This window comes from Semicossyphus pulcher, unplaced genomic scaffold, assembly GCF_022749685.1.
Source record: "Semicossyphus pulcher isolate SPU_LCO1_2020_fin unplaced genomic scaffold, fSemPul1.0.p SCAF_28, whole genome shotgun sequence".
NCBI classification, from domain to species: Eukaryota; Metazoa; Chordata; class Actinopteri; order Labriformes; family Labridae; genus Semicossyphus; species Semicossyphus pulcher.
The window spans coordinates 7,509,532-7,533,099 of NW_027211702.1; the positions used below are offsets into that span (position 1 = coordinate 7,509,532).

General features: G+C 47.1%; 1 protein-coding gene across 1 annotated transcript in view; it reads left to right on the forward strand.

The window, feature by feature from the left end:
• Positions 1–23,568, forward strand: part of slc12a2 (solute carrier family 12 member 2) — a 67,408-nt gene that overhangs the window by 9,612 nt on the left and 34,228 nt on the right. Inside the window, exons 2-4 of the mRNA XM_069677301.1 lie at positions 15,527–15,646; positions 18,709–18,784; positions 20,370–20,465. Coding sequence (XP_069533402.1) covers positions 15,527–15,646; positions 18,709–18,784; positions 20,370–20,465 — 292 coding nt within the window. The remainder of the gene's footprint in view (positions 1–15,526; positions 15,647–18,708; positions 18,785–20,369; positions 20,466–23,568) is intronic.

The window sequence follows — 23,568 nt, forward strand, 5'->3', positions numbered from 1 at the left end:
AGTTGTTTTACTTTGAGTCACAGACTATATTAACTTCATATATTTATTAAAACTTCTCATTAACTAAGACAATTGTGAACAACTGTAAAGTGCCGGGGTTTGCCTGCTCCTCCTCCTCCTCCTCCTCCTCCTCCTCCTCCTGCTATATATAAGATAAAAATAAGCCATAAGAATAAAATGTTATAAGGCGATCATAGAACACAAAACATGTACAGGTGTGATTATTTCTTCCTGCTGTTGGACGTTTTTCATCATTTAACCACATGATGAGTTTTAGTGTTTGCAGCTTCTGTTGAACCTGATCGATTGTGAGAAACACGAGTTAAAAATGTTGTGTTGTTCGACTGAGCGGCTTACTCTGTTCTGTACGTACCTGATTACCAAACTAGTAGTTAAGCAGGAGCGTTCCCTGCAGGAGCGTTACCTGCAGGAGCGTTACCTGCAGGAGCGTTACCTGCAGGAGCGTTCCCTGCAGGAGCGTTACCTGCAGGAGCGTTACCTGCAGGAGCGTTCCCTGCAGGAGCGTTCCCTGCAGGAGCGTTCCCTGCAGGAGCACAGCCTGTTCTCTGCTGCTCTGTGTGTAGAACATGAGAGTTTAGCAGCCTCGTGTTAAAGTCTGTTTCCCTGTGAGCAGCTGACATTTAACCTGTGCTCTGATTCGCTCAGGTGATGGATGTGGCTCACACCCTCCTCCCCTGAATGCTGTGGTTTTCATGAGTGCAGATTTTGAATGTAAACGTGTGACAGAGAAACTCTGGGAGCACCTTCAGTCTGAGCGCCACGCTCGGCTTCCTGCTTTTACAGGAGGTGTTGTGAGCCCGCACAAAGGAGCCTCTGTTTCACTGCTACGTTTTTTTGTGTGTTGGAGTCAGATCTCCCCGTCCTCCCCCCTCTCTCCCCCTGTTACCCCCCCGTCTTTGTGTGCTGCACACACTGTACACAGAAACAGGAAGTGAAGGACGCCCCGGGCTTCTGCCCCGACCTCTGACAGGAGAGAGAGTCCTTTTGTCTCCTCATCAGGCTGATGGCCTTACAGATGTTCTAACACACACACACGCACGCACGCACGCACGCACGCACGCACGCACGCACGCACGCACGCACGCACACGCACGCACGCACGCACGCACACGCACGCACACACGCACACACTCTTTCCAAACAGCTCGTAAATGTCTGTGTGTGTGAAAGTGTGTGTGCCTTTTGACTTCCAAGGACCCGGCTTCCTCCTTATCCTCACATCCATGTGCGTCACACTCGCAGCCTGATGTCAGAAATAGACCAGGCCCACCCCCCATCGCCCCCCGCCCCCCTCCTGGGACCATTTGTACCAGCTCAGTGTTCAGTAATTAAACTGGGACTATTTCAGAGTTTCCCCCGACCGTTGAGTCAGCCGAGGCGTCGCAGCAGAAGTTTAGATTTCATAAAAAGTCAGAATAAAGAAATAAAAGTGTTTGTTCCTGTTTTTTAAATCTGTTGCTTCACACATGTTCACGCGTCTCCTCTTGTGCACACAATCTTCCTGCATGTCTGCATGTCTTGTGTTTGCTGGAATATTCAGTCTGAGTCCAGTTTTTGTTGCCAACTTAACAGGGACAGCCGATTGTACCGGGTCTGTAAAAACCTGCAGAACCAGACCGAGACCGAGGAGGCTTTCATTTACGCTATCGCACGCCACCATGTTTGATCATTCTTACAAAGCTTTATCCTCCTTATACTGATGTGCAATACAACAAGATTGCGACGACACTCCGACAAACACGATCGTCTCTGGGAGCACCGAGCCGCTGCGTCCATGCACGCCGCCATCTTAACCATCTCAGAATCTGTCTCTGAAACAGGTTCTGTCTTTTAAACAGGGTCTGTCTTTTAAACAGGGTCTGTCTCTAACACAGCCTCTGTCTCTAACACAGCCTCTGTCTCTAACACAGCCTCTGTCTCTAACACAGTCTCTGTCTCTAACACAGCCTCTGTCTCTAACACAGCCTCTGTCTCTAACACAGTCTTTGTCTCTAACACAGTCTCTGTCTCTAACACAGCCTCTGTCTCTAACACAGTTTCTGTCTCTAACACAGCCTCTGTCTCTAACACAGTCTCTGTCTCTAACACAGCCTCTGTCTCTAACACAGTCTTTGTCTCTAACACAGTCTCTGTCTCTAACACAGTCTCTGTCTCTAACACAGCCTCTGTCTCTAACACAGTCTCTGTCTCTAACACGGTCTCTGTCTCTAACACAGCCTCTGTCTCTAACACAGTCTTTGTCTCTAACACAGCCTCTGTCTCTAACACAGCCTCTGTCTCTAACACAGCCTCTGTCTCTAACACAGCCTCTGTCTCTAACACAGCCTCTGTCTCTAACACAGTCTCTGTCTCTAACACAGCCTCTGTCTCTAACACAGCCTCTGTCTCTAACACAGTCTTTGTCTCTAACACAGTCTCTGTCTCTAACACAGCCTCTGTCTCTAACACAGTTTCTGTCTCTAACACAGCCTCTGTCTCTAACACAGTCTCTGTCTCTAACACAGCCTCTGTCTCTAACACAGTCTGTCTCTAACACAGTCTCTGTCTCTAACACAGCCTCTGTCTCTAACACAGCCTCTGTCTCTAACACAGTCTCTGTCTCTAACACAGCCTCTGTCTCTAACACAGCCTCTGTCTCTAACACAGTCTTTGTCTCTAACACAGTCTCTGTCTCTAACACAGCCTCTGTCTCTAACACAGTTTCTGTCTCTAACACAGCCTCTGTCTCTAACACAGTCTCTGTCTCTAACACAGCCTCTGTCTCTAACACAGTCTTTGTCTCTAACACAGTCTCTGTCTCTAACACAGTCTCTGTCTCTAACACAGCCTCTGTCTCTAACACAGTCTCTGTCTCTAACACGGTCTCTGTCTCTAACACAGCCTCTGTCTCTAACACAGTCTTTGTCTCTAACACAGCCTCTGTCTCTAACACAGCCTCTGTCTCTAACACAGCCTCTGTCTCTAACACAGTCTCTGTCTCTAACACAGCCTCTGTCTCTAACACAGTCTTTGTCTCTAACACAGTTTCTGTCTCTAACACAGCCTCTGTCTCTAACACAGTCTTTGTCTCTAACACAGTTTCTGTCTCTAACACGGTCTCTGTCTCTAACACAGTTTCTGTCTCTAACACAGCCTCTGTCTCTAACACAGTTTCTGTCTCTAACACAGCCTCTGTCTCTAACACAGTCTTTGTCTCTAACACAGTCTCTGTCTCTAACACAGTTTCTGTCTCTAACACAGTCTTTGTCTCTAACACAGCCTCTGTCTCTAACACAGTCTCTGTCTCTAACACAGTCTCTGTCTCTAACACAGTCTGTCTCTAACACAGTCTCTGTCTCTAACACAGTCTCTGTCTCTAACACAGCCTCTGTCTCTAACACAGTCTCTGTCTCTAACACAGTCTCTGTCTCTAACACAGTCTGTCTCTAACACAGTCTCTGTCTCTAACACAGTCTCTGTCTCTAACACAGTCTGTCTCTAACACAGTCTCTGTCTCTAACACAGTCTCTGTCTCTAACACAGCCTCTGTCTCTAACACAGTCTGTCTCTAACACAGTCTCTGTCTCTAACACAGCCTCTGTCTCTAACACAGTCTCTGTCTCTAACACAGTCTCTGTCTCTAACACAGTCTGTCTCTAACACAGTCTCTGTCTCTAACACAGTCTCTGTCTCTAACACAGCCTCTGTCTCTAACACAGTCTCTGTCTCTAACACAGCCTCTGTCTCTAACACAGTCTCTGTCTCTAACACAGTCTCTGTCTCTAACACAGTCTCTGTCACTGAAACACAGCAGTCCTGAGAGGTTTTCTCAGTTGCAGATATTTTCCGAGCTCCGGTTGCCGTGTATCCGTGTGATCACGTAAAACAAAGCGTTTGGGAAACGATGACGCAGAAACGACTCCTGCTTCCTATTTTCTCGTAACAGTCGTGACACGTAAGACTCTTGTTACTTTCAGTAGAATTCTTCCTCATCGTTTTCTCCAAACAAAACAAACTGTCCTCCTACTTTAATGTTTCTGAGCAGCCGGCCACAGAGACGACCTGCTTCCTGTTTACAGCCGTGCTCGCGTGCCCAGTGTGCCCAGTACGGAGATCAGATCTGGAGCGCTGCTCGTCAGGATGGAGATCATATCGGTGCGGACGCAGCCGAGCTGGTGAATAAGAATCCAGATGACGAACGCTGCTTCTTAGTTCGAACGTTCAGATGAAACAAGCTCAGTTAAAGCAGCTTCATCAGGTGTTATGAAAGTCTGCCCGTTAACATATTAACGACCCGTTAGCTACATTAGACAACGGCTAAGTGTTAGCATACAGTGCAGCTCTTTCTCTAGCCTTTTGGAAAGTGTTGATTTAAGGAATCATTTTCCGTGTTGCACATTTGAGAAACAAATAAAACCGTGAGAGAGAAGATGAACAGAATCAAAGTGAATCACCTTTGACCTCTGACACGTCTCCTCAGGCTGCAGGAGCACGTTGGAATGAGCAGCAGAGGGAGAATCTGGGTTAAGATAATATTTCGTGAGCAGAACGGTGGGATTCTTTCGCCTTTCGAGGAGCACCTCAGCGATGACCTTCATAATCACATTTCCTGTTGCCTGCAGTCGTCCTCGCTCCGCAGCGCTGCACGCCCCGATCGACTGTCCGCTCCAGCTCTGCAGCGCTCAGCACTTCACGCAGCACAGGCACTATTTTTACTCAGGGCTCCGCACGGCATGAGAGGTGAATGTACACATCACTTTCTCACATGATACAGCAGCCCACCCCCAGTCCCACCCCCAGTCCCACCCCGCGGAGGGAATTACAGAGTGTACGGCTGCTATGAGGCAGACTCTGGAAGAATAATCTGACCAATAACCATGTTCTAATGAACCGAGTCCCAACGCCTCCCGGGGAGAGTACAACACACATTTATTCTTTCATCACAAAGCTTCTAATTTAAATCAAAACTTTTCCCATTTCAACAAAACTCTTGTGTTACAGTTAAATTCATCTTTAAAGCCGGGCTTTGTGATGTGTCCTGTAGACGTGTTCAGCCTGCAGCAGTGAAACAGTGAAACAGGCTGTAATGGCTGCAACATAATCCTTTAGCCTTTACAGCCTGTTTCACTGCTGCAGGCTGAGTCGAGCCCAGCTTTTATTATAACTGAATTATATCTTTACATTTTCAAAGTACATATTTTGTGTCTTTAAAAGAAAATGAGCACAATAGAAAGTCCTCAGTATATCTGAGTGGGATTAACGCTCCTGACATATTGAGGAGCGTTTGTCCTCTTTGTTCAGGTTGACCTTGGGATCGGAGCACGATCCTGTTCCCTCTGAAGAAAGTCAAAGTCCTTGATTCTTCCCCTGAACCTGAGGACACGGCCACAAAGGCAGCTTTTGTCTGTTCATCAGTTAGTAAAGCTCATGTGTGGACGGCTGACGTGCATGTTACTGAGAGGAAAACAACCCGGAGATGTTTGGAGGTCAGTTAGTGACAGCAGTAGTCCCTCTCCGTACCGAAGCAGCTAATGTGAACTTCCTGCCGCTCGTGGTTAGCATCATGGAAAATCGTCACACACCAGCGTGATCCGTGTTTACACGCCGCCACATGTTTGCTTTGTGTCGCACACATGCAGGCCGTATGGCAGGATGTGCCCACAGTCTGCTCAATTTAGTCCAATTACAGCGAGGAGTCGTTCCTGGTGGCCCACTTCTTCCACTAACACGAGTATCACAAACAGATGTGATGGAAAGTTAGAAGTTAACGGGGCATGGGAGCAAACTGCCACTGGAATGTCGCAGAGAGATTTTTACCGAATACACACAAAGTAAGAGCATCATGAAGCGTGAGGAGACGCTCCGTGACACGGTGCGGACCTGCTCCGCCTACAGGAAGCGGCAGGGTGATGGGAAGTGTTCAAGGTGTTAAAAGAACAGATGGTTGAAGACGGTTCAGACGTTTTTCAGGTCGTAGTTGTTGATCTCTGAAACGTGACATGACGTACACGACAGGATGGTTCAGCCCTGTTTGCATTGTTACAGCATCATGTCGTCGGTGTCGTGATGTTGCACCATACAGTCCTCACAGGGAGCCTCCTCTTCATATTGATCAGCTTCAGTCGATCACAGGAGACACATAGTGAAACCAACAATAGGCTCTTCCCTGCCTCTGATCCGTAACACAAACTGAAAGTTATCAGTGTTCCTAAAAACTGCCCCCCCCACCTGAGTCCATTCACAGATGCAGTTACCTCTCAGAGCCACAAAGCTCCTCTCTGTCTGCGGGAGTCTCACTCGTCGCCTCTTTCACGCTCACGCCGGAGTCAAACAGTAATTTGACACAATTCCCAAAACAAGAATCTCTGCGGAGCGAGGCCGGAGCTTTCTGCCTCCGTCAACAGGCCTCAGTGGGCAGCAGGGAATCAGACTCTGGGAGAGTTTCAGAGCTCTAAAAGAATAATGAAGCGAGTGGTGGGAGGTTTTTCCAAACAATGGAGAGACGTCTGAGACGGTGGACACCCGATCACTGATAGAGTCATGCAGGCAGGGCGGGGGGCCGCGGGGGGCTGTCAGCCTGTAATAGGTATCTGTGAATCCATCAGCATCGGCCCGGCTCAGAAGATGCTTACCTCTGCAGAGTAAACTAATACGTATATCGGACACAGTGTACCAACCGACAGTGTTATAGAGATATTATTAACAAATGCTAATGCTAACAAGCCATGCTAACAAGCCATGCTAACAGCCCAACAGAGGACACAATGTTCAAAACCCCCCAAACAATCAAATCTGAAAGCTGCAACCAAAGAATGATGGGTACATGTACTTACAACTCTGAATCCTTTAGTGAGTTAGCTTGGATCCAGTGTAACACAATGACTTCATCATGGATACACAACCAGTCCCACAGTTAAACAAAAACATACTGAGTGAGGCAGAGACCAGCAAGGCTCTTGTTTAGCAAGGTAAGATTACTGCTGTTATCCGGGGAGTCTGGTGGCTTGGACGAGGCCGATGCACCAGCTGTTTCTGCTTTAACAAAAGTTTCTTTGGCTTTAACAAAAATGTACCGTGCAGGAGTTTTAAATGCTTAGTTTGAGTCCAACACGATATTTGTATAACACACCATAATGCATAAAACCCTGAGCTGCGTACGCAGTAGTACATCTGTAACTGCCGAGCTCTGTCGAGTAAAATCAGTGTTTTTCTGAATGGAGTCTGGTGTGTGTGCAGAGAGCGATGTAACGTCTGTGTGAGGTTAAAACAATCATCCTCCTCTGTAACAAAAAGGTCTATCTCTGTAGGGATCCTTTCTGTCATGTTGTCACACACTTAGAATAACAATCTGAGCCTGTCAGTGGAAACAACAAGAACTTTTAGTGGACGACCTTTGACCCATTAAGGATTATGTTGCTGCTGTTACAGCCTGTTTCACTGCTGCCTGTTAGCTAAAACTTTTACTCGTAAGTTATTCAGACCCAAACATCTGCGTGCAATAGGACTCAGGTTCAGAGAAACAGGACTGTTGTAGTCTGAGGACTGCTGTGCTTCTGTTGGCCTCCTGACTGTCTCACGTCACCCCAACATAAACTGATCCTCCCGTCGGTCTGTGGAGAGTTTAATCGTATTGAAGCGTCTGCGCTGTGGAAAACATGTTTCCAGCAGCATGAAAGTGATAAATGAGTAATACTCCTCATCATGTATGAAGAAACTCGCCCCAGCTCGTTTAAAGTTAAGTTACCTCCAGTGTTTGGCTTTTGATCAGAGGTGCTCCACTGTTGCGTAACTCGACACAATCCCCTCTTCAGTAAAACTAAGTGCCTGTACTGATGTCTGTTTTTCCGTGATGAAGTGAGTGTGTCGTTCAGAGGGAAGCTGGCAGCCTCGCCGACACAAACAGCAGCCTTATTGTTTTTTGATTAGTGCTGCAGTGCCAGTCCTGATGATTTATAGTGGGCTCATTATTCTTTAGCATGAAGTCAGCAGAACACAAGTGTTGACTGGAATCAAGTCGTCTTGTGAAGTACTCAAAGGCTTCATCGAGGCTCACGCGGCCTCAGACGTCTCCTTCATGCTGAACTTGTGTGAAATCTGTCTTCATGATATTTTGTACCGATGCCTCGTTGGAGAGTCGTGGTTCAGTCTGCGGTGGCGTGCTGAGCTCTCGATGCTTTGTCATTGTTGTGCAAAGCCGGCCTTTGTGTTGCTTCAGCCACGTAGATAATGTTCACTAACTCATCCTGTGTCCGCTGCACGGTTCTCTGTGCCACAAATTCAACAGCTCCCAGCAGATCCACTTCTTGAGCTGAAGCTCGCCTCTATTCTTGGTACCAGCAGGGACGTCAGGTCCATCTGATGTGGAAGTTCTCGATCGCTTTCAAACACGGGAATCGGAATCAAAGCAAAACATTTTCCTGGTTTCATGTCCGATTCATAAACGTGTTGAATCCTGTGTTCCTGTGAGTTGTCCCGCTGGTTCTAAAGAGTGGAGAAAGGGTTAACGAGATCAGCTCTCTGAGCCTCTGGATCTTTTCTCGAATCATTTGTCTTTGAATAAAGTCTCAACATGAAAATGGTTCAGTTGGTCTCTCGTGTCCAAGGTGCCCAAAAGGCCGTAAAGGATCGCAGTCTTTTCATTACACAGTTATTTTTGCACTAATAAGTACGTCATCATCATCATGCAGTTTTTAGTACTTATTATTATTATTATTATTATTATTATTATTATTATTATTATATGATTATTGGTAGAATACAAAGAAAGCTACATGTAAGTCTCGGCTGTAGTCTGATTTATCTTGTAACTTTTTACATGTCTGCTGTTAATGAACCCTTTAACACATTCTGCATGATTTCTTGCGTATTGATTCTCGGCTGGTCGTGAGTGAAGCTAAGCAGCCGGAGTTTCCACATTCCTGAGCTTCAAAGTCTCCGTCAGAGCGACCGGTCAATCGTCTGAGCGAGGAAGCAGAACATCTACTGGAAACAGTTGCTCATAAGACCCAGAACGTTGAGCACGCTGCGGTTCCAAGTCCAAGAAGACACGGAGAGACCGAGTTGGCATCGAGTCTGACCTCCTTCTGCAAATCATCCACACAGATGTTCCCTGGTCACAGAGTCCCTCATGCCTCATCAGCAGCAGACCTTTATATCAGAGTTACGTAATGACATCAGCAGCATGACGTCACATGTCTGAGCTGAGAATGAGATGTGCCAGTGCACAGCTGTTTGTACCATGTGTGTCAGCAGCAGATTAAAGTACCTTTGGTTTGTTAAACCTGCCCTGTGTTGTATGAAGGTAATCAGGAGCTTGTTCTGTTTCCAGCAGTTCAAAGAGCCGCTGCCGTTTCTGTGAGTGACTTTAAGTCACTCGTACTGAACCCGGCTGCTGACCGACTCGGAGCTGGAAATACTTCTTTTGGTAACAACGGATTAGTCAGTGTCGAGGCTGGCAGCTGGAGTCTGTTCAGATTAAATCCTTATTTCCTCTTTGGTCCGGTTGGCCCTGATGGAAATCACAATGTGGCCACTTTCTTTAGTCATTGTGCGGCTGGTTTGTTGTGTTACTCAGTTTGCCTGATCAGGTTCTTTATTCTCAGACCCGTGAAGGACCAATATCCGAACCCAAGACTCCAGACTTCCTGTTCCTTGAGCTGCTCATCGTTTACTGTCCAACGATCGTCAGAGGTCTGTTTGAGAAATGACATCCATGAGCGGCTGCGTGCGGCCATGAGCGGATATCTGTTTAAAGAGATGAATCAAAAACTAAAATGTCAGGTGATACCTGACGGGGTCATGGATTACGCTTCGACCCATAAGTTCCACCTTTGGTCTCCACAGGGCAGCATGTTGGAGTTTGGGGTGGCATGATGGTGCAGTGGTTAGCGGGGGCCCGTCAGAGCAGGAGGGTTGTTGGTCCAGGGTGTGCTCGCCTCCCGCTCTCTGTCAGCTGGGATCGACCAGCCCTTTGAATATAATTGGTATAGCTAATGGCTGCTCAGTCCAGCTAATGTCATTGGTTGTTCTGGTTGGATGTGCAGATAACACTTCCAGAAGAGACGACCTCTGACACTTTGAGTTCTGTTAAGAACCCGTTTTTCACCCTTAACACAGCGACCTGTCCCTTTCTATGTTTCCAGCTGACGTTAACACCATCAGTATCTTTTGAAGACAGTCTCTATGACGCCATCATCCATCAGCATGTGTCACCAGTGGCTGACAGTCACTGACCACTGAGCCCTCTGCCTTTGGGAACGTTGTGATTTTCGGGCCCCTCTCCTAAAGTCATTGTGGTGTTGTTCCTCTCTGGAGATCCTCATACGCCCATTTGTCAGCCACATCCAACCCTGGCTTTCAGTTTGAGCTGTTGGACAACCTGAACAACCGAGTCAAACTAAGGTACGATACACCCTCAAGAATCCGACCCAGGATTCAGAACCAGCCTTCAGATCTGACAGTTTTTCATATTTGACCCACAGAAATATTTCAGCTTATCTTCTTACATCTCAGAAGTCATGTCTCCTACAAATCTAAAGCCTTGACGTCGTCTCTCCTCCCATTACATCTGTCTTTGCAGTCCATTAACTGAGTCATCACCCGGAGCTGCTGATATCATTACTTTACTCTGATGCGGTCACTGCTCTCCACTCGTTAGGCTCCTGTGGGGTTTCCTACAAAGAACAACGGGTGAGATAACAAATAATTCAAATGAAGGGATGATGGTGTGACTCATGTGGAGCCAGAGACGTACAGTAAGAGAGCACAGTCTGAGTCACGGCCTGTTGGCTGTTTACAAAGTTCTCTCTTTAATTTCCTGCCCGTCTCTGGTGTTTGACGTGTTATCTCTTGGACTGATTCCAACTCGGCTCCTGCCAAAGATGTTAGTCCCATTCTTACTGATATCTGTGTTTGATGTTCGATATGAAGTTTGATCCAACAGACTGTTTGCACTGTTTGCTTTGTGCGTGGCCGGTCGTGAGTGTACCCTCGGCAACATCCTCCTGTTGTTTCCTGTTAAAGAGACGGGTGGGACGGTGTCTGATTCAGGGACGAGATGTTCTCTGTGGGGTTTACTCCTCCTAAGCACCGCCTCTGTGACCCACTGGGAGACCACCAAAGCAGTGTGTGCTCATCTTTCACATAAATCAAACAAAACGCCAAATGATGACGCATCATTTCAATGTTTCAATATTAACACAGCAATTACAAAAAGACCAAGCAGCAACATCCTGGGCTGAAAAATGAAGCTGCAGTTCCTCTGGTGTCCACTTGAGGCTGTCTCCAGCAGTGAGTCAGTCCCCATAGAGCCCCATGTTAAACTTTACAGCAGAAATAAACATGTTTACAGCCTGGTACAAAAAACAGTTTGGGTCTCTATAGCTCATTTCTCTCTTCATGACGACTGTACGGGGAGACTCTTTATACAGCTCACCTGTTTACATTATATTAAGGCTCAAAGTGATGCAGCATTAGGGGCGTGGCCTAATTAGCCAGACAGTTATTAGCCTTATGTACAGTGTAAAAACATTTCTTTGTTGGCTATGAAGAAAACAAGATGGCGACTGACTCCTTGCTGAAGGCGTTCAAACGGTCCCTAACGTCCCCTCAGACGCAGGGACGTAAAATGTTCAGTTTAAATTAAAAGGTGATCTGAGAGACTGCATGAGAGCGTGTGGAGGAAATGTGACTCTGAATACATTAAACTGGGATTCAGGATGCAGACGGCGATGCTGAGCCAAGAGCACAGTGTGTCCGATGTTGTTAAAGCCGGACACGATCTCATTATATCAGAGAGAAGCCAAAGAGTCTCACTGAGTGTCAGCAGAACGTTTCTTTAGGTGGCTGCAGCTGTCAGCAGCTGTCGGCAGCGTCACACATATTTACACTCAGGTGTTTTTACCTTCTGGACATATTTGACTTTATATTTGGGAGGTTAGTGGAAACTTTTAACAACCAAAGTTCACCTTCACTAAACCTCCTAACACACACACATGGCTGCATGCTGCGGTCACAGCAGATGTTTCCCAGTGTAACCTCAGTCTGGAAGAAGTTTCCTGTTAGAGGTGAAAATATTGAACCTTCTTCTTTATGCTTTAACAGAACATGTGCTGTCACTGAGCATTCTGTAGTAGTAACGATACGGAGCACTGCAGCGTGAAAGGATTAGAATCTAATTAGTGTTTATCTGCTGATCGACTCGGCATCGACGAGGATAGAAGGCTTGCAGGATGTCTTGCACACGTTTCCTCCCCCTGTCTCTCGAGCATCTTGTGCCGCTCTCTGCCCCGGCGGTCCGATGGCTCGGTGCTGCTGAGTCACAGAGAGGACACTCGCAGGCTGCTCATGGTGACAGATGGCTCAGGTGAGGCTGAGTGATGCTCGCCCCCCCTCCTGCAGCTCGCCCCCCCCCCCCCCCCCCCCCCCCCCCCCCGCAGCTCGCCTGTGTTCATGCCAGAGACCCAGCGTCGGTGGATAATTTATAACATCTATCTGTACGCCCGACGGAGCAGGACGGAGCCTCGTCTTTCACGTTCACGTTCTTTATCTTCCCATTGATCAGTATGAAATCCCTCTGAAGGCGGCCATGTTGCTTTACATGCAGTCTGTCCTCAGGAAATGTTGGCACAAAGAAATGAAACGAAGGTCATTTGTTAATAATTATGAGAAGAAGAGTAATCACTATCAGGAACATTGTAGGTAATGAACATGTCATCTTTTCAGCATTAACTCCACCAGCTGTGTTTCTGCTGGATGTTGTACCTCTCAGTGATTTGTTCACTTTGCAGACTTTGTGCTGAACTAAACTATCCGTCATGTCTTCTGATGTGTGCTCAAACTGATCATAAACCTCAGAGCTTCTTGTCTTTACCTCCAGATGTTTCTGTCTCTGATAATGACTCTAAGCAGGCTGGGAGTCCTGGCCGAGAGCGATAAAGAAATATACATGACATCAGTGGAGCAGTGATTGCTGACCTTTAAACCAGCTTTGACTAATGTCACACTCTCTGCTGGAAGCGCACTGGTGCTGTTGCCTTTTCGTTGGGCTAATTGATCCTGATATCTGATCAGTGCATTGACCTGCGCGCCTGCAGTCTGCATGTTGGGCCGTATCACAGGTATCTGCATCAGGTCACTGTTTTGTCTATAAAATCACTCTCGTATAAACGACGACCTGTGATATGAAACGGTCTCAGCGCTGCTGTAAGGACACGTACTGCTTCAGAAAGAAAAAGGGGCGTGTCCTGTTTCATCCCATGTCAGGTGTAAATGAACGTCAGGTAAACTTTAGTTCTGCACAGATAGTGACACTTTAGACGATCGAAGCTTCAGAAGTCTGTTAGTTTTAGTGTTTTAGTTTCACTCTGATAAAAACTTTTCACCTTTAATGTAAACCACACAAACACAGATTGGTGAGCTGCACACCTGTGTCCCTCTGCAGGTAAGAACTCTTGATAACGAGCCGTTCTCTGTAAGCTCCTCTTGTTGGTGGGAATCGGCCCATGAGCTGTCCGTGTTCTGGGCGCTGCCGTCAGTGAGTCGTGACTGGGACGAAGATTTCTGTCTCCTTCCTCATCAGAGATTTCACTGTGAGCTCATCACAGAGACACATGACTTATTAACAGCGTCTCACGTTACCTGCTTATCTTGTGCCCACTTCTCCTTCTGATCAGATGTATTTATTACCTTTAATATGTTAATGATTATCCTGCACCATTAAATCAATAAACTGATCGAAGGCTTGTCGGGGTTAAAGTTCACCTGTTCAGTTTCATGCGCCATGAAAAGCGTTGATTCACACCGTTAGTCAGTGTGTGTCACCGTCGGGACGTGTACTGTCCTCACCAGTAGGGGCGGAGCCTGAGGGGGATGTGCACATTAATGCTGATCAATGAGGTGGCTCCACACAGCTGCAGGTCGGGCCTGTCTCACTGCACTTCCTCTGTACTGCTGTGAAGTGACACAGAGGAGGAGGATCCATGAACATGGAGGTCCTCACACACAGGCTGCCTCAGTATGTTAATGTCACAGATTTCACTTTGTTAACACGGAGCCGCGTGACCTCGACACGTCGGGCCCACTGTGACACATCACACACTGCAGGTACAGACAGGTACGACTGTGTCGCTCTGCTGCCAGTGGGACTGTGGTGAACACGAGCAGCAGGTGGAAGTGAACTTTTGCACAAATCAGTTCTTCCTGTCTGAACCAGAAGTTTGAACACGACTGCAGAGAAAGTGAGAGGGTTACTCACGTTGGACAGACTCTCCTGAGGGCGTTCCTTCTGCCCCCTGCCATTAAATACCCCCCCGATACCCTGATGATAGAGTTTAAATACGCTAAGGTACGATATACTGTACGTGGTACGAGACCCGAGAAATGAGAAACGATACGCGATAAGAGATATGAGAGGTACAATACGGTACAGTGTGTGAGGTACAATACACGATTAAGATGTACGATATTCAACCTCGAGATACGATACACGATCTTCGTGATCTATGATCGTAATGATCTGCTTCTGATAACTGATGAAGCACAGATCCTGTAGTTTTCCAGGCGTCTGCTCGAACAGGTAGGAACATACTTTGAGTTACTTCCTGTCTGAACTCGACGTTAACACTGAAGGACACACACGATGAGCCGTGGTGAGAAACACTGAATATAAACAGAACCTTGTTTGTTCCTAAGAAAGCCCCACAGGGCCCCTCGACTCAGCAGCTGGTGTTCATTGTCCCCATAGGCTGAACCCTGTATGCTTATGCTAATCCAGTGGCGTGACAGTCGTATAACATCATCCTGTAGAAACGAAGGTAATGGCTCTCTTTGTTGTGAAGGATGTCACAGTGTTCGGTGTATTCCTGTCTGACACGGAGGCTGCTGTGCAGACGTCCTGTGTTCATCCGGAGGTCGTTACGAGAGCTGTAAACGCAGGATGGACAATATGCTGCGTCCAGCGGGGAGGACGACCACGTCACAACATTGTGTGTGCACAGGAGGAGGCTTCCTGTCTGTGACTGCTGCTGTGACACGCTCTGACTGTGTGTGTGTGACACATGTACATCTCTTATCGTCCCTGCGTGTAGACGTACTGTGGTGTCGATTAAAGGAAGCACAGGCTGGAGTAAAACCAAGTCAGATCCCCTCTTATGTGTTCAGATGCATCACAGAGCCGTCTTTATTCTGCCACAAGTTTTTAAACCTTCAGGCGAGCGAACGCACACGCACACGCACACGCACACACGCACACACGTAACGAGCCCCAGTCTGACTGGAAGTGACAATAAATGAAGTATTGATTAGGAAAAAGTCCCCACTTATCTTTGGAAGCCGCAGACCTCTCACAGTCTCAGTTTTTATCACTTTATTTACTAAATGATTCTGTTAGAGATTTTAAGGACAGAAATAGAAGCATGCTTCAGGCTGTGTTAGCGTGACTGCTGGTGCTTAAACTCTAACACTGCTGTTTCCATGTGTCAGTGTGTGTTCATCATGTGAAGATGGTTTTATTGTGTGTGTGTTTCAGGAGCCGTTTGAGGATGGCTTCGCTAACGGTGACGAGCTGACGCCGGCTGAGGAGGCTGCCGCTAAGGAAGCAGCTGATTCTAAAGGAGTGGTGAAGTTTGGATGGATCAAAGGAGTGCTGGTGAGTCCGCCCGAAGACAAGCTTACATCTTTTCTTTACCTGCTGTTTGTCCATGACGTCCTCAAGGCGAGTCGCACACACACTGTTAGAATCACAGTGTAGAGTCAGGGATCATATAAAGTAGTGTAAGCGCTGCTGACAGAACTAGCTGCCAGAGTTACTAAATATGAGCCAAAACCTTAAAACACACTTAAAGTGATATGAGACATAATAACACATAACATTTGTGTGTATTATTTAATCCTTTGCTTTTATCTGAGATGCTTTTATTTTGAAAAACTGAAAGATAAGCGTCTGTAGCCGGTGTAGGGATGCTACAGAGTCTCAGCACTACACAAGCTGCAGAACAGAAACTACATGTCGCTGTGATGCTGCAGCTCGAGCACTAACACAGATAAACTGCAGCTGCACTGCTGCTTCACTGGTTCTGCTTAAAGTAGATGTTACATATCTGAGCTTTACTGAGGTGAGAAAAGGGTTTATTAAACCCCAGAGGAAACGACAGTCGTAAAGATACGTAAACTTAAAACAGTGTAACATCTAACCGAAGATGAACCAACACACACACAGCTGCTTTGATCTTACTGTTTGATCTCTCGCTCGTGTCCACATGTACAAAAGTTCAGGTAGGCTCATTGAAGTGGAGCCCAGGTGTGAAGTGTGCCTCTCTATGACCTGACCTGTTTGTGTGAGCGGCTCACACTGTGTGCAGGATTTTACAGCCTCAGTGTGAATTGCACGCCGCTCAGATAGAAGCTGCGGGTCGAACCACAGAAGAAGAACTCGCAGCTTCACTCTGAACTCCGAAACGTTTCACTGGAAGTCGACAGGAGACACGTTTCTCATGTGAAGACGTGTCTGGATACGATCACTGAAGCTTTTATTTTGACGGGAGACGTCTTTTCTTACGCCTTACTTCCTCTCTAATATAAACAGCTCATTGTTTCTTAGACTTTAACAGCGCAGGAAAAGTTCTTTATATGATCCTGTCAGAGTGGGATACGGGGACGAGAGGAGAGTTAGTGCTGCGTCTGGAAGCAAAGATAATAAGACTCCGCTGACGGACTCCTGCAGGCGGTCGACTCCAATAAAACCACATTCTTCTTTTTAGTTTAAAAACTGATTCTGTTCCGGTTCTGGTTCTGGATGGATTCCTCCCCGACAGGCTCCTGTTGTTAAAGTGGATGTCTGAGTTGCAGTCATCGTCATGTCTGGTTTCATTGTGGTAAAAGTTACCGTCACATCATAATGCAATGAAGCTGAAATCACACGCAACAGTTCGGCTTGCAAAACGTATTAGTGATGTTGTTCTCTCAATAATTAACTGAGTGCTTTACAAGAACAGACAGGAAACAGATCAAATCTTTGTGACGAGTTTAGCTCCAACAACAGCAAAGAAGAAAGTTCTTTATCAGCAGAATAAAAAGTTTGATTCCTCTTTACATTTTAAAAGTCCTCCTGAAACCAGGTCGACAGAGCCTGTGAGGGAGGGACGGGGGCCGTTGGTTAATTGGTGATCACTGTGGCCGTGTTACAACTTCGTCTTTTACACTCTCGTGATGCTTTTTGCCCCCTCTGGACACCTGCGGGGCAAAAATGTACACGCACAAAAAAACTGCTTTAAAATCATTTATCAATATTTGTTTCTGCTTTTTTTTCATCAATCTCTGAAACAAGTTCAGACCTGCTCAAAACACCGAACATTCAGTCATGTTCGGGATGTTAACCAGCCTGAACTATTAATTATGTATCATAAAAAAACACAAAGTTATTGTTTTCCATATAATAAATGGAGACGGGGCTTTGGGGGTGATGAGAGGCTTGGATATGTCAAAGATGAGCAGCACACTTGATCTGATTGCATGAGTATTCTTTATGCAGTGTCACGTTCTCCCTGTGGACACCTGGCAGAAACGCCTCACTGACTTCTATTAAACTACATGTGTTAATCTCACTGCTGATACAGTGTAAACCATTCATTCTGTGATGTCAGCAGGTCAGTGCTGATACTTAACATGTTGACTGTATCAGAGCAGCAGCAGTGGTCTGTAACTCCACCACCACGGCAGCAGCAGCTGCTGTACGCGGCCCTCACAGAAAGCACCGCCACCGCCACCGACACTGCTGCCACCAGCTCGACCAGCTCGACCAGCTCGGCCAGGAGGTCGAGACCAGGTCAGGTGTGCTGGTTGTGCACAGGCCTAAAAAAGAGGTCTTCAACCACCTGCACCAGGTGTAACAGGTGCATTTGTAGAGCACCAGGTCACATGCTGCAGGACCTGCTGGTCTTCTGCTGGAGATGAACTGAACTAAACACACAAATGCGTGCACACGCACACACACGCACACGCACACACACACACACACACACACACACACACACACGCACACACAAATCACCCTCGGGGCCCTGGTAGTCACACGGCTCCATAATATAACTGGCAAAACTACAAGAATTTCGAAGGTGTCCACAGGTACGTGCACGAGTACGTGACACTCTAAATAAACACTAATGCAATCACTTGTGTTGCTAATCTTTGGCATATCCAAGACTGTAATCACCACCAAAGCCCCATCTCTATTTATTGTATGGAAAACAATTAACTTTGTGTTTTTTTTAAATAAATAATTAATAATTCAAATAATTAAACTGGCTTTTAAAAAATCCTGAAAATGATGTTTGGTAGTTTTGAGCAGGTCTGAAGTTGTTTCACAGATTTATGTACGTGATCATTTTTTCTGCGAAGGTGTCCAGAGGTCGGTAACTGTGAGGAGGACACACGGGTGAGGAACAACATGGAGTGAAGTGTGTGTGAATCAGAGGTGGATGAATAGATGATCTCTGGTACGTCTCGGTTCGACCCTGATCTCTCTTTGTCCCCGCGGTGACCAGAGAGGCCCCTTTGAATCCACTGCCCACATATCAATACACACAGCTCTCACACACACGATGACTTTCTGTCTTATTGTGAAAACATGTGAAGTTTGTGATTTACTCCTGTTAATCGCTCAAGCTTGTCTGCTCTCTATAGACCCACAGTAACAGCCCTCTCTCTCTGCAGGTGCGCTGCATGCTGAACATCTGGGGTGTGATGCTCTTCATCCGCATGTCGTGGATCGTGGGTCAGGCTGGGATCGGTAAGAAGAGCTGAATATTTTAGTCGACCTGTTTATTCACAGTTTGTTTACAGAATCATGTTTGGGACATATGGTCTGTCTTCAGGGCGAGGGAAGTGTGTTCGTGGTTAGATGTGAGAACACTGTTACTTCTGTGTACTTCTGTGTCACTTATTTTCTCACTCCCCGCCGCCCCGTCCCCCCCAGCATTTGCTAATAATTGTGCACACTTCACAGGAAAGAGTGCATGCTGTAAGAGTCTTTGTTCCTTCTTTCTAATGTGGAGTAACTCACTTATGTGCATCGTCACGCCTGCAGAGGAACAAACAGAGTAAACAACAGTGACAGGTCCTTTCTGACGTGTTTAAAAACATCCCCAAAATGATCACAGACCAGGTAAACCACCTCCACATTCATGTGTTGCACCTTTGTTCCAGCCCATAGTGCCAGCTTCCCCTCGCAGGACGCTCTGAGCACAATGAGAAACAGCCCCACACCCTGTGTTTCAATTCACACCACTTGTTATGGATAACAGGGATGCAGGAAATTGATCTTTGTAAGCCAATACTGATTACTGATAGTTTTTTTAAACCAGTAACAGCCATCAAAACACTCTCTTCAAAGCCACCAGACTCCATTAACAAAAACAGGCAGTAACCTCTTAGAGCACTGGGAGCTGCTGGTCTGCCGCCGCCTCGATCGATGAGTCTGTTTGTGTATTTTGTGACTCTGATGTTTAAATGGTTAGTTTGATCCAAAAAATGAGTTTGTTACACATCATGATTAAACAATGAATAACTGATTGAGGCAGTGGACAACGAGAACGACGTGTTCTTCACAGTAAAATCAGTGTTTTTCTGAACGGAGTCTGGTGTGTGTGCAGAGAGCGATGTAACGTCTGTGTGTGGTTAAAACAATCATCTTCCTCTGTAACAAAAAGGTCTATCTCTGTAGGGATCCTTTCTGTCATGTTGTCACACACTTAGAAGAACAATCTGAGCCTGTCAGTGGAAACAACAAGAACTTTTAGTGGACGACCTTTGACCCATCAAGGATTATGTTGCAGCCGTTACAGCCTGTTTCACTGCTGCAGGCTGAACACATCCACTGAGACACTCACACACGTGTAAAGATAGGGCCCAGGATTCCCCTTTGATGTCTTCCTTCATTATTTAGTTTCTAATTTAGATCTTCACCTTCAGCTGACGTCAGAGAATCAAAGCTGCAAAGACTCAGAGTCTCTTTGATTCACACAAATGTTTGACTTTGATGTGTCAAAGTGGACACAGAGCTGATAGATCTCAGTGTGCAGAGAAGTTAGCGAGTCATGCGGCACGCGGCTCGTATTTATTGACATTTGGGCCTCTCTGTGTGGTCGGCTCGCACTCTGTGTTCGGCCGTCTGTGTCACTTATTTTCTCACTCCCCGTCCCCCCCAGCATTTGCTGATAATTGTGCACTTTGATGTGAAATATCGGCACACAGTGACACTCTGATGTTACTTTTCACGGAGCGCTCGGGGTGATTGGAGGAGCTGTTAGAAAACTGTTAACAGTGTTTCACATTCCTCTCGCTCACAAAGGTTAACCTGTGTTTGTCCTCCGCAGCTCTCTCCTGTTTGATCGTGGCCATGGCTACCGTCGTGACAACAATCACCGGCCTCTCCACGTCCGCCATCGCCACCAACGGATTCGTCCGAGGAGGTACGCGTCACTGTCTTTTCTTTACAGATCAGAGTTACACTCGGCCTCTTCCTCCTGCTGCTCGCTGTGAAACGAGGAGATCCACGTGTGTGATTTTAACAGCGTGAGCAGCTGTCACTCATCCATCGCCGTGTTTCTTAATGTGTGCAGCTCGATGTGGAGTCAGATGGAAGAAGGGTTAAACTCACGGCGTCTCAGTGAGAGCAGAAACTCAATCAGATTACAACATGGAGGCAGAGTGAGCTCCAGCTGGGTGGTCCCACACGGACTTCAGCACATTCCTCCGTCACATTCGTCACCGGATTATCGAGAGCAGGCTGGAAATTAGGTCAATAAAGATTAAAGTCACATCAGAAGAAAATTACATTAAAGAAGGGTCGAATGTTTTAACTGTTTGGACTCAGAGGGGATTTTCTGTCAGTCCACGCTCTCCTTTCTGCAGACAGTCAGCTGACAGTCAGCGCTGAGGACAGATGTGTTTGTACCTTTGAGTGTGTTTCTGTAGAATAATTGTGATCGTGAGTAACTTGACTTTACTGATGGGATGGAAAATAAAACTTTAAAGCAGGTTCAGTATCAGCAGGTACAAGAGCACAGCTGCGAAGAGTCCAGATATGTTCAGACGCTCAGGTAAACCCTGTTTGTGTTAAACACAGAAGGGAAGTGTGAATGTAATAAATATAAGGAGTGTAAACAGGTTCAGGCCTGACACAAGCAGATGAACTGTTGTTAGTGTGATCACTCTGCAGGAGTGACTTCCTGTTCGCAGTTTAACAGTACGAGTGACGCTGAAGTGCTCTGTAGTTCTTCCTGGACACTACGTCACATGACACGATTAAACCCAGAGACGCAGAGAGTACCTGCAAAACCTGGAGTTTCTAACACTATAGACCAACGGAGAGAGAGAGAGAGAGAGAGAAGGCTGGAAGTGAGGAAGCAGTCTCTTCACTGCAAACAGACAAAAGTCCTGTACTCAAACATTTCTCCCTCTGAGCACATTTAATCTGTGAGATGTTAGAAGCTCAGGAAGCAGTGAGCATGATGATGATGAAGCTGCACTGGAAGCAAAAGGAAGCAGGACTGAATAAAACACTAACATATAAACACCTGCTTCCCAAACATAGAAACTCAGTTTGATGAGAGGATGAGAGTACAGAATGTTCCGGTTCCTCAGGTCCTGGTGACAACCTGAGGCAGCAGAGAGGCAGCAAGGAGGCGGCAGAGAGGCGGCAGGGAGGCAGCAGAGAGGCGGCAGGGAGGCAGCAGCAGGGAGGCAGCAGGGAGGCAGCAGCAGGGAGGCAGCAGAGAGGCAGCAGGGAGGCAGCAGCAGGGAGGCAGCAGCAGGGAGGCAGCAGCAGGGAGGCAGCAGGGAGGCAGCAGCAGGGAGGCAGCAGCAAGGAGGCAGCAGCAGAGAGGCAGCAGCAGGGAGGCGGCAGAGAGGCGGCAGCAGGGAGGCAGCAGCAGGGAGGCAGCAGCAGAGAGGCAGCAGCAGGGAGGCAGCGGCAGAGAGGCAGCGGCAGGGAGGCAGCGGCAGGGAGGCAGCGGCAGAGAGGCAGCGGCAGAGAGGCAGCGGCAGGGAGGCAGCGGCAGAGAGGCAGCGGCAGGGAGGCAGCGGCAGGGAGGCAGCGGCAGAGAGGCAGCAGCAGAGAGGCAGCAGAGAGAAGCAGCAGAGAGAAGCAGCAGGGAGGCAGCGGCAGGGAGGCAGCGGCAGGGAGGCAGCGGCAGAGAGGCAGCGGCAGAGAAGCAGCGCCGGGTAACAGATCTGTGAGGTTCCTGGCATGAGAACAAATCCTCCAGCAGAATCACACTTTATAGTTTGCTCGTAATCTACCAGGAATTCTGCTTGCTTGAATTTGATTGGCCCACGCAGAGCCTTACTGGACATTTTTCTTTGCAGCAAACGTTGAGCCAAGTCCTTTTCTTTGCTTTACTTTGCATTTTGTTGACGTAGAGATCAGATTTAAATATTCAAAGGAGCTGTTTCTATGCTGACCTCAGAGTGAACAGGCGCACACTTTAAACCAGCTGCTGTTCAGTGACCTGCACTAAACCTGCTGTAGGTTCTCCTTCCTGCCATCATCATTCATAATTGTTGGAGCTTGCACAGTGAGCTCATTTAGCTGTTAGCATCTCATCCATGTTCAGACGGTGCTGGAGCCATTTATAGACACAGACATGTTTCCAAAGCAGAAAGAGTTGGTTTGTGTTCAATGAGTCCAAACTGAAGTGTTTCTGCAGCACAGTGAGAGAGCACTTAATCTCATGTCTTCAGACGTGTTTACAGTCAGCTGAACACAAATCTGATCATGACAGGTTCTCCAGGATGACTGTCACTGCTCCTCTTAACAAAGAGATGCTGTACTGTGTTCACACAGCAGAAGGCTGACCTTCCAGTATCATCACATAAGATGCAGGGCCCAAACTGAATAATACTGTGACTCCACAGCTCCTCCTGTTGTGTGTGGAAGGTCTCAGCTGACAGTGTTAAAGCGCAGCCACACCGAGAGCACGTCATATAAGTGATGTCATTTAGGCTGCTAATGCTGGCCTCAATGTTTGATTGTTCTTAGAGGAGCTTTAAAGTCAGAAGAAGACATGTTCCGTCCTCAGCCGCCCTTCAAACATGTGTGACATGACTGCGTGTTAGGATCGCTGCGATCTCTGACCCCATCAGCTACAGGCTGATTCAGCCTCTCGGGACACCTGTGAACATGCCGGGGCGTGCAGCCTGCGGTTACCCATAAACGCCTTCCTGCTCCGCAGAAACAGAACCCGTTCTTCTTGTGCTCGACTTTAACTAACGGCTCTTCAGTTTGCTGAAAGAACAACATCATGATGCAGATTAGGAACAACATGAAGCTTTGTCAGGTCTGTCCTCACGAGGAGAAGAACACCACTTTAACATGAGACGTTTGTTTAACGGAGGGCGGATCGATCTGATGCATTCAAGGAAGTCGGGAAATCTGAACACTGGAATTTATCTCCAGTTGAATTGTAGCTCTAGAACAGATTGTTAGCTGTTAGCTGTTAGCATGCAGAGTCTGTTTATAGAGAAGAATAAGAAGATAAGTCATCGTCAGACGCTGATGGAGCTGTGATGTCG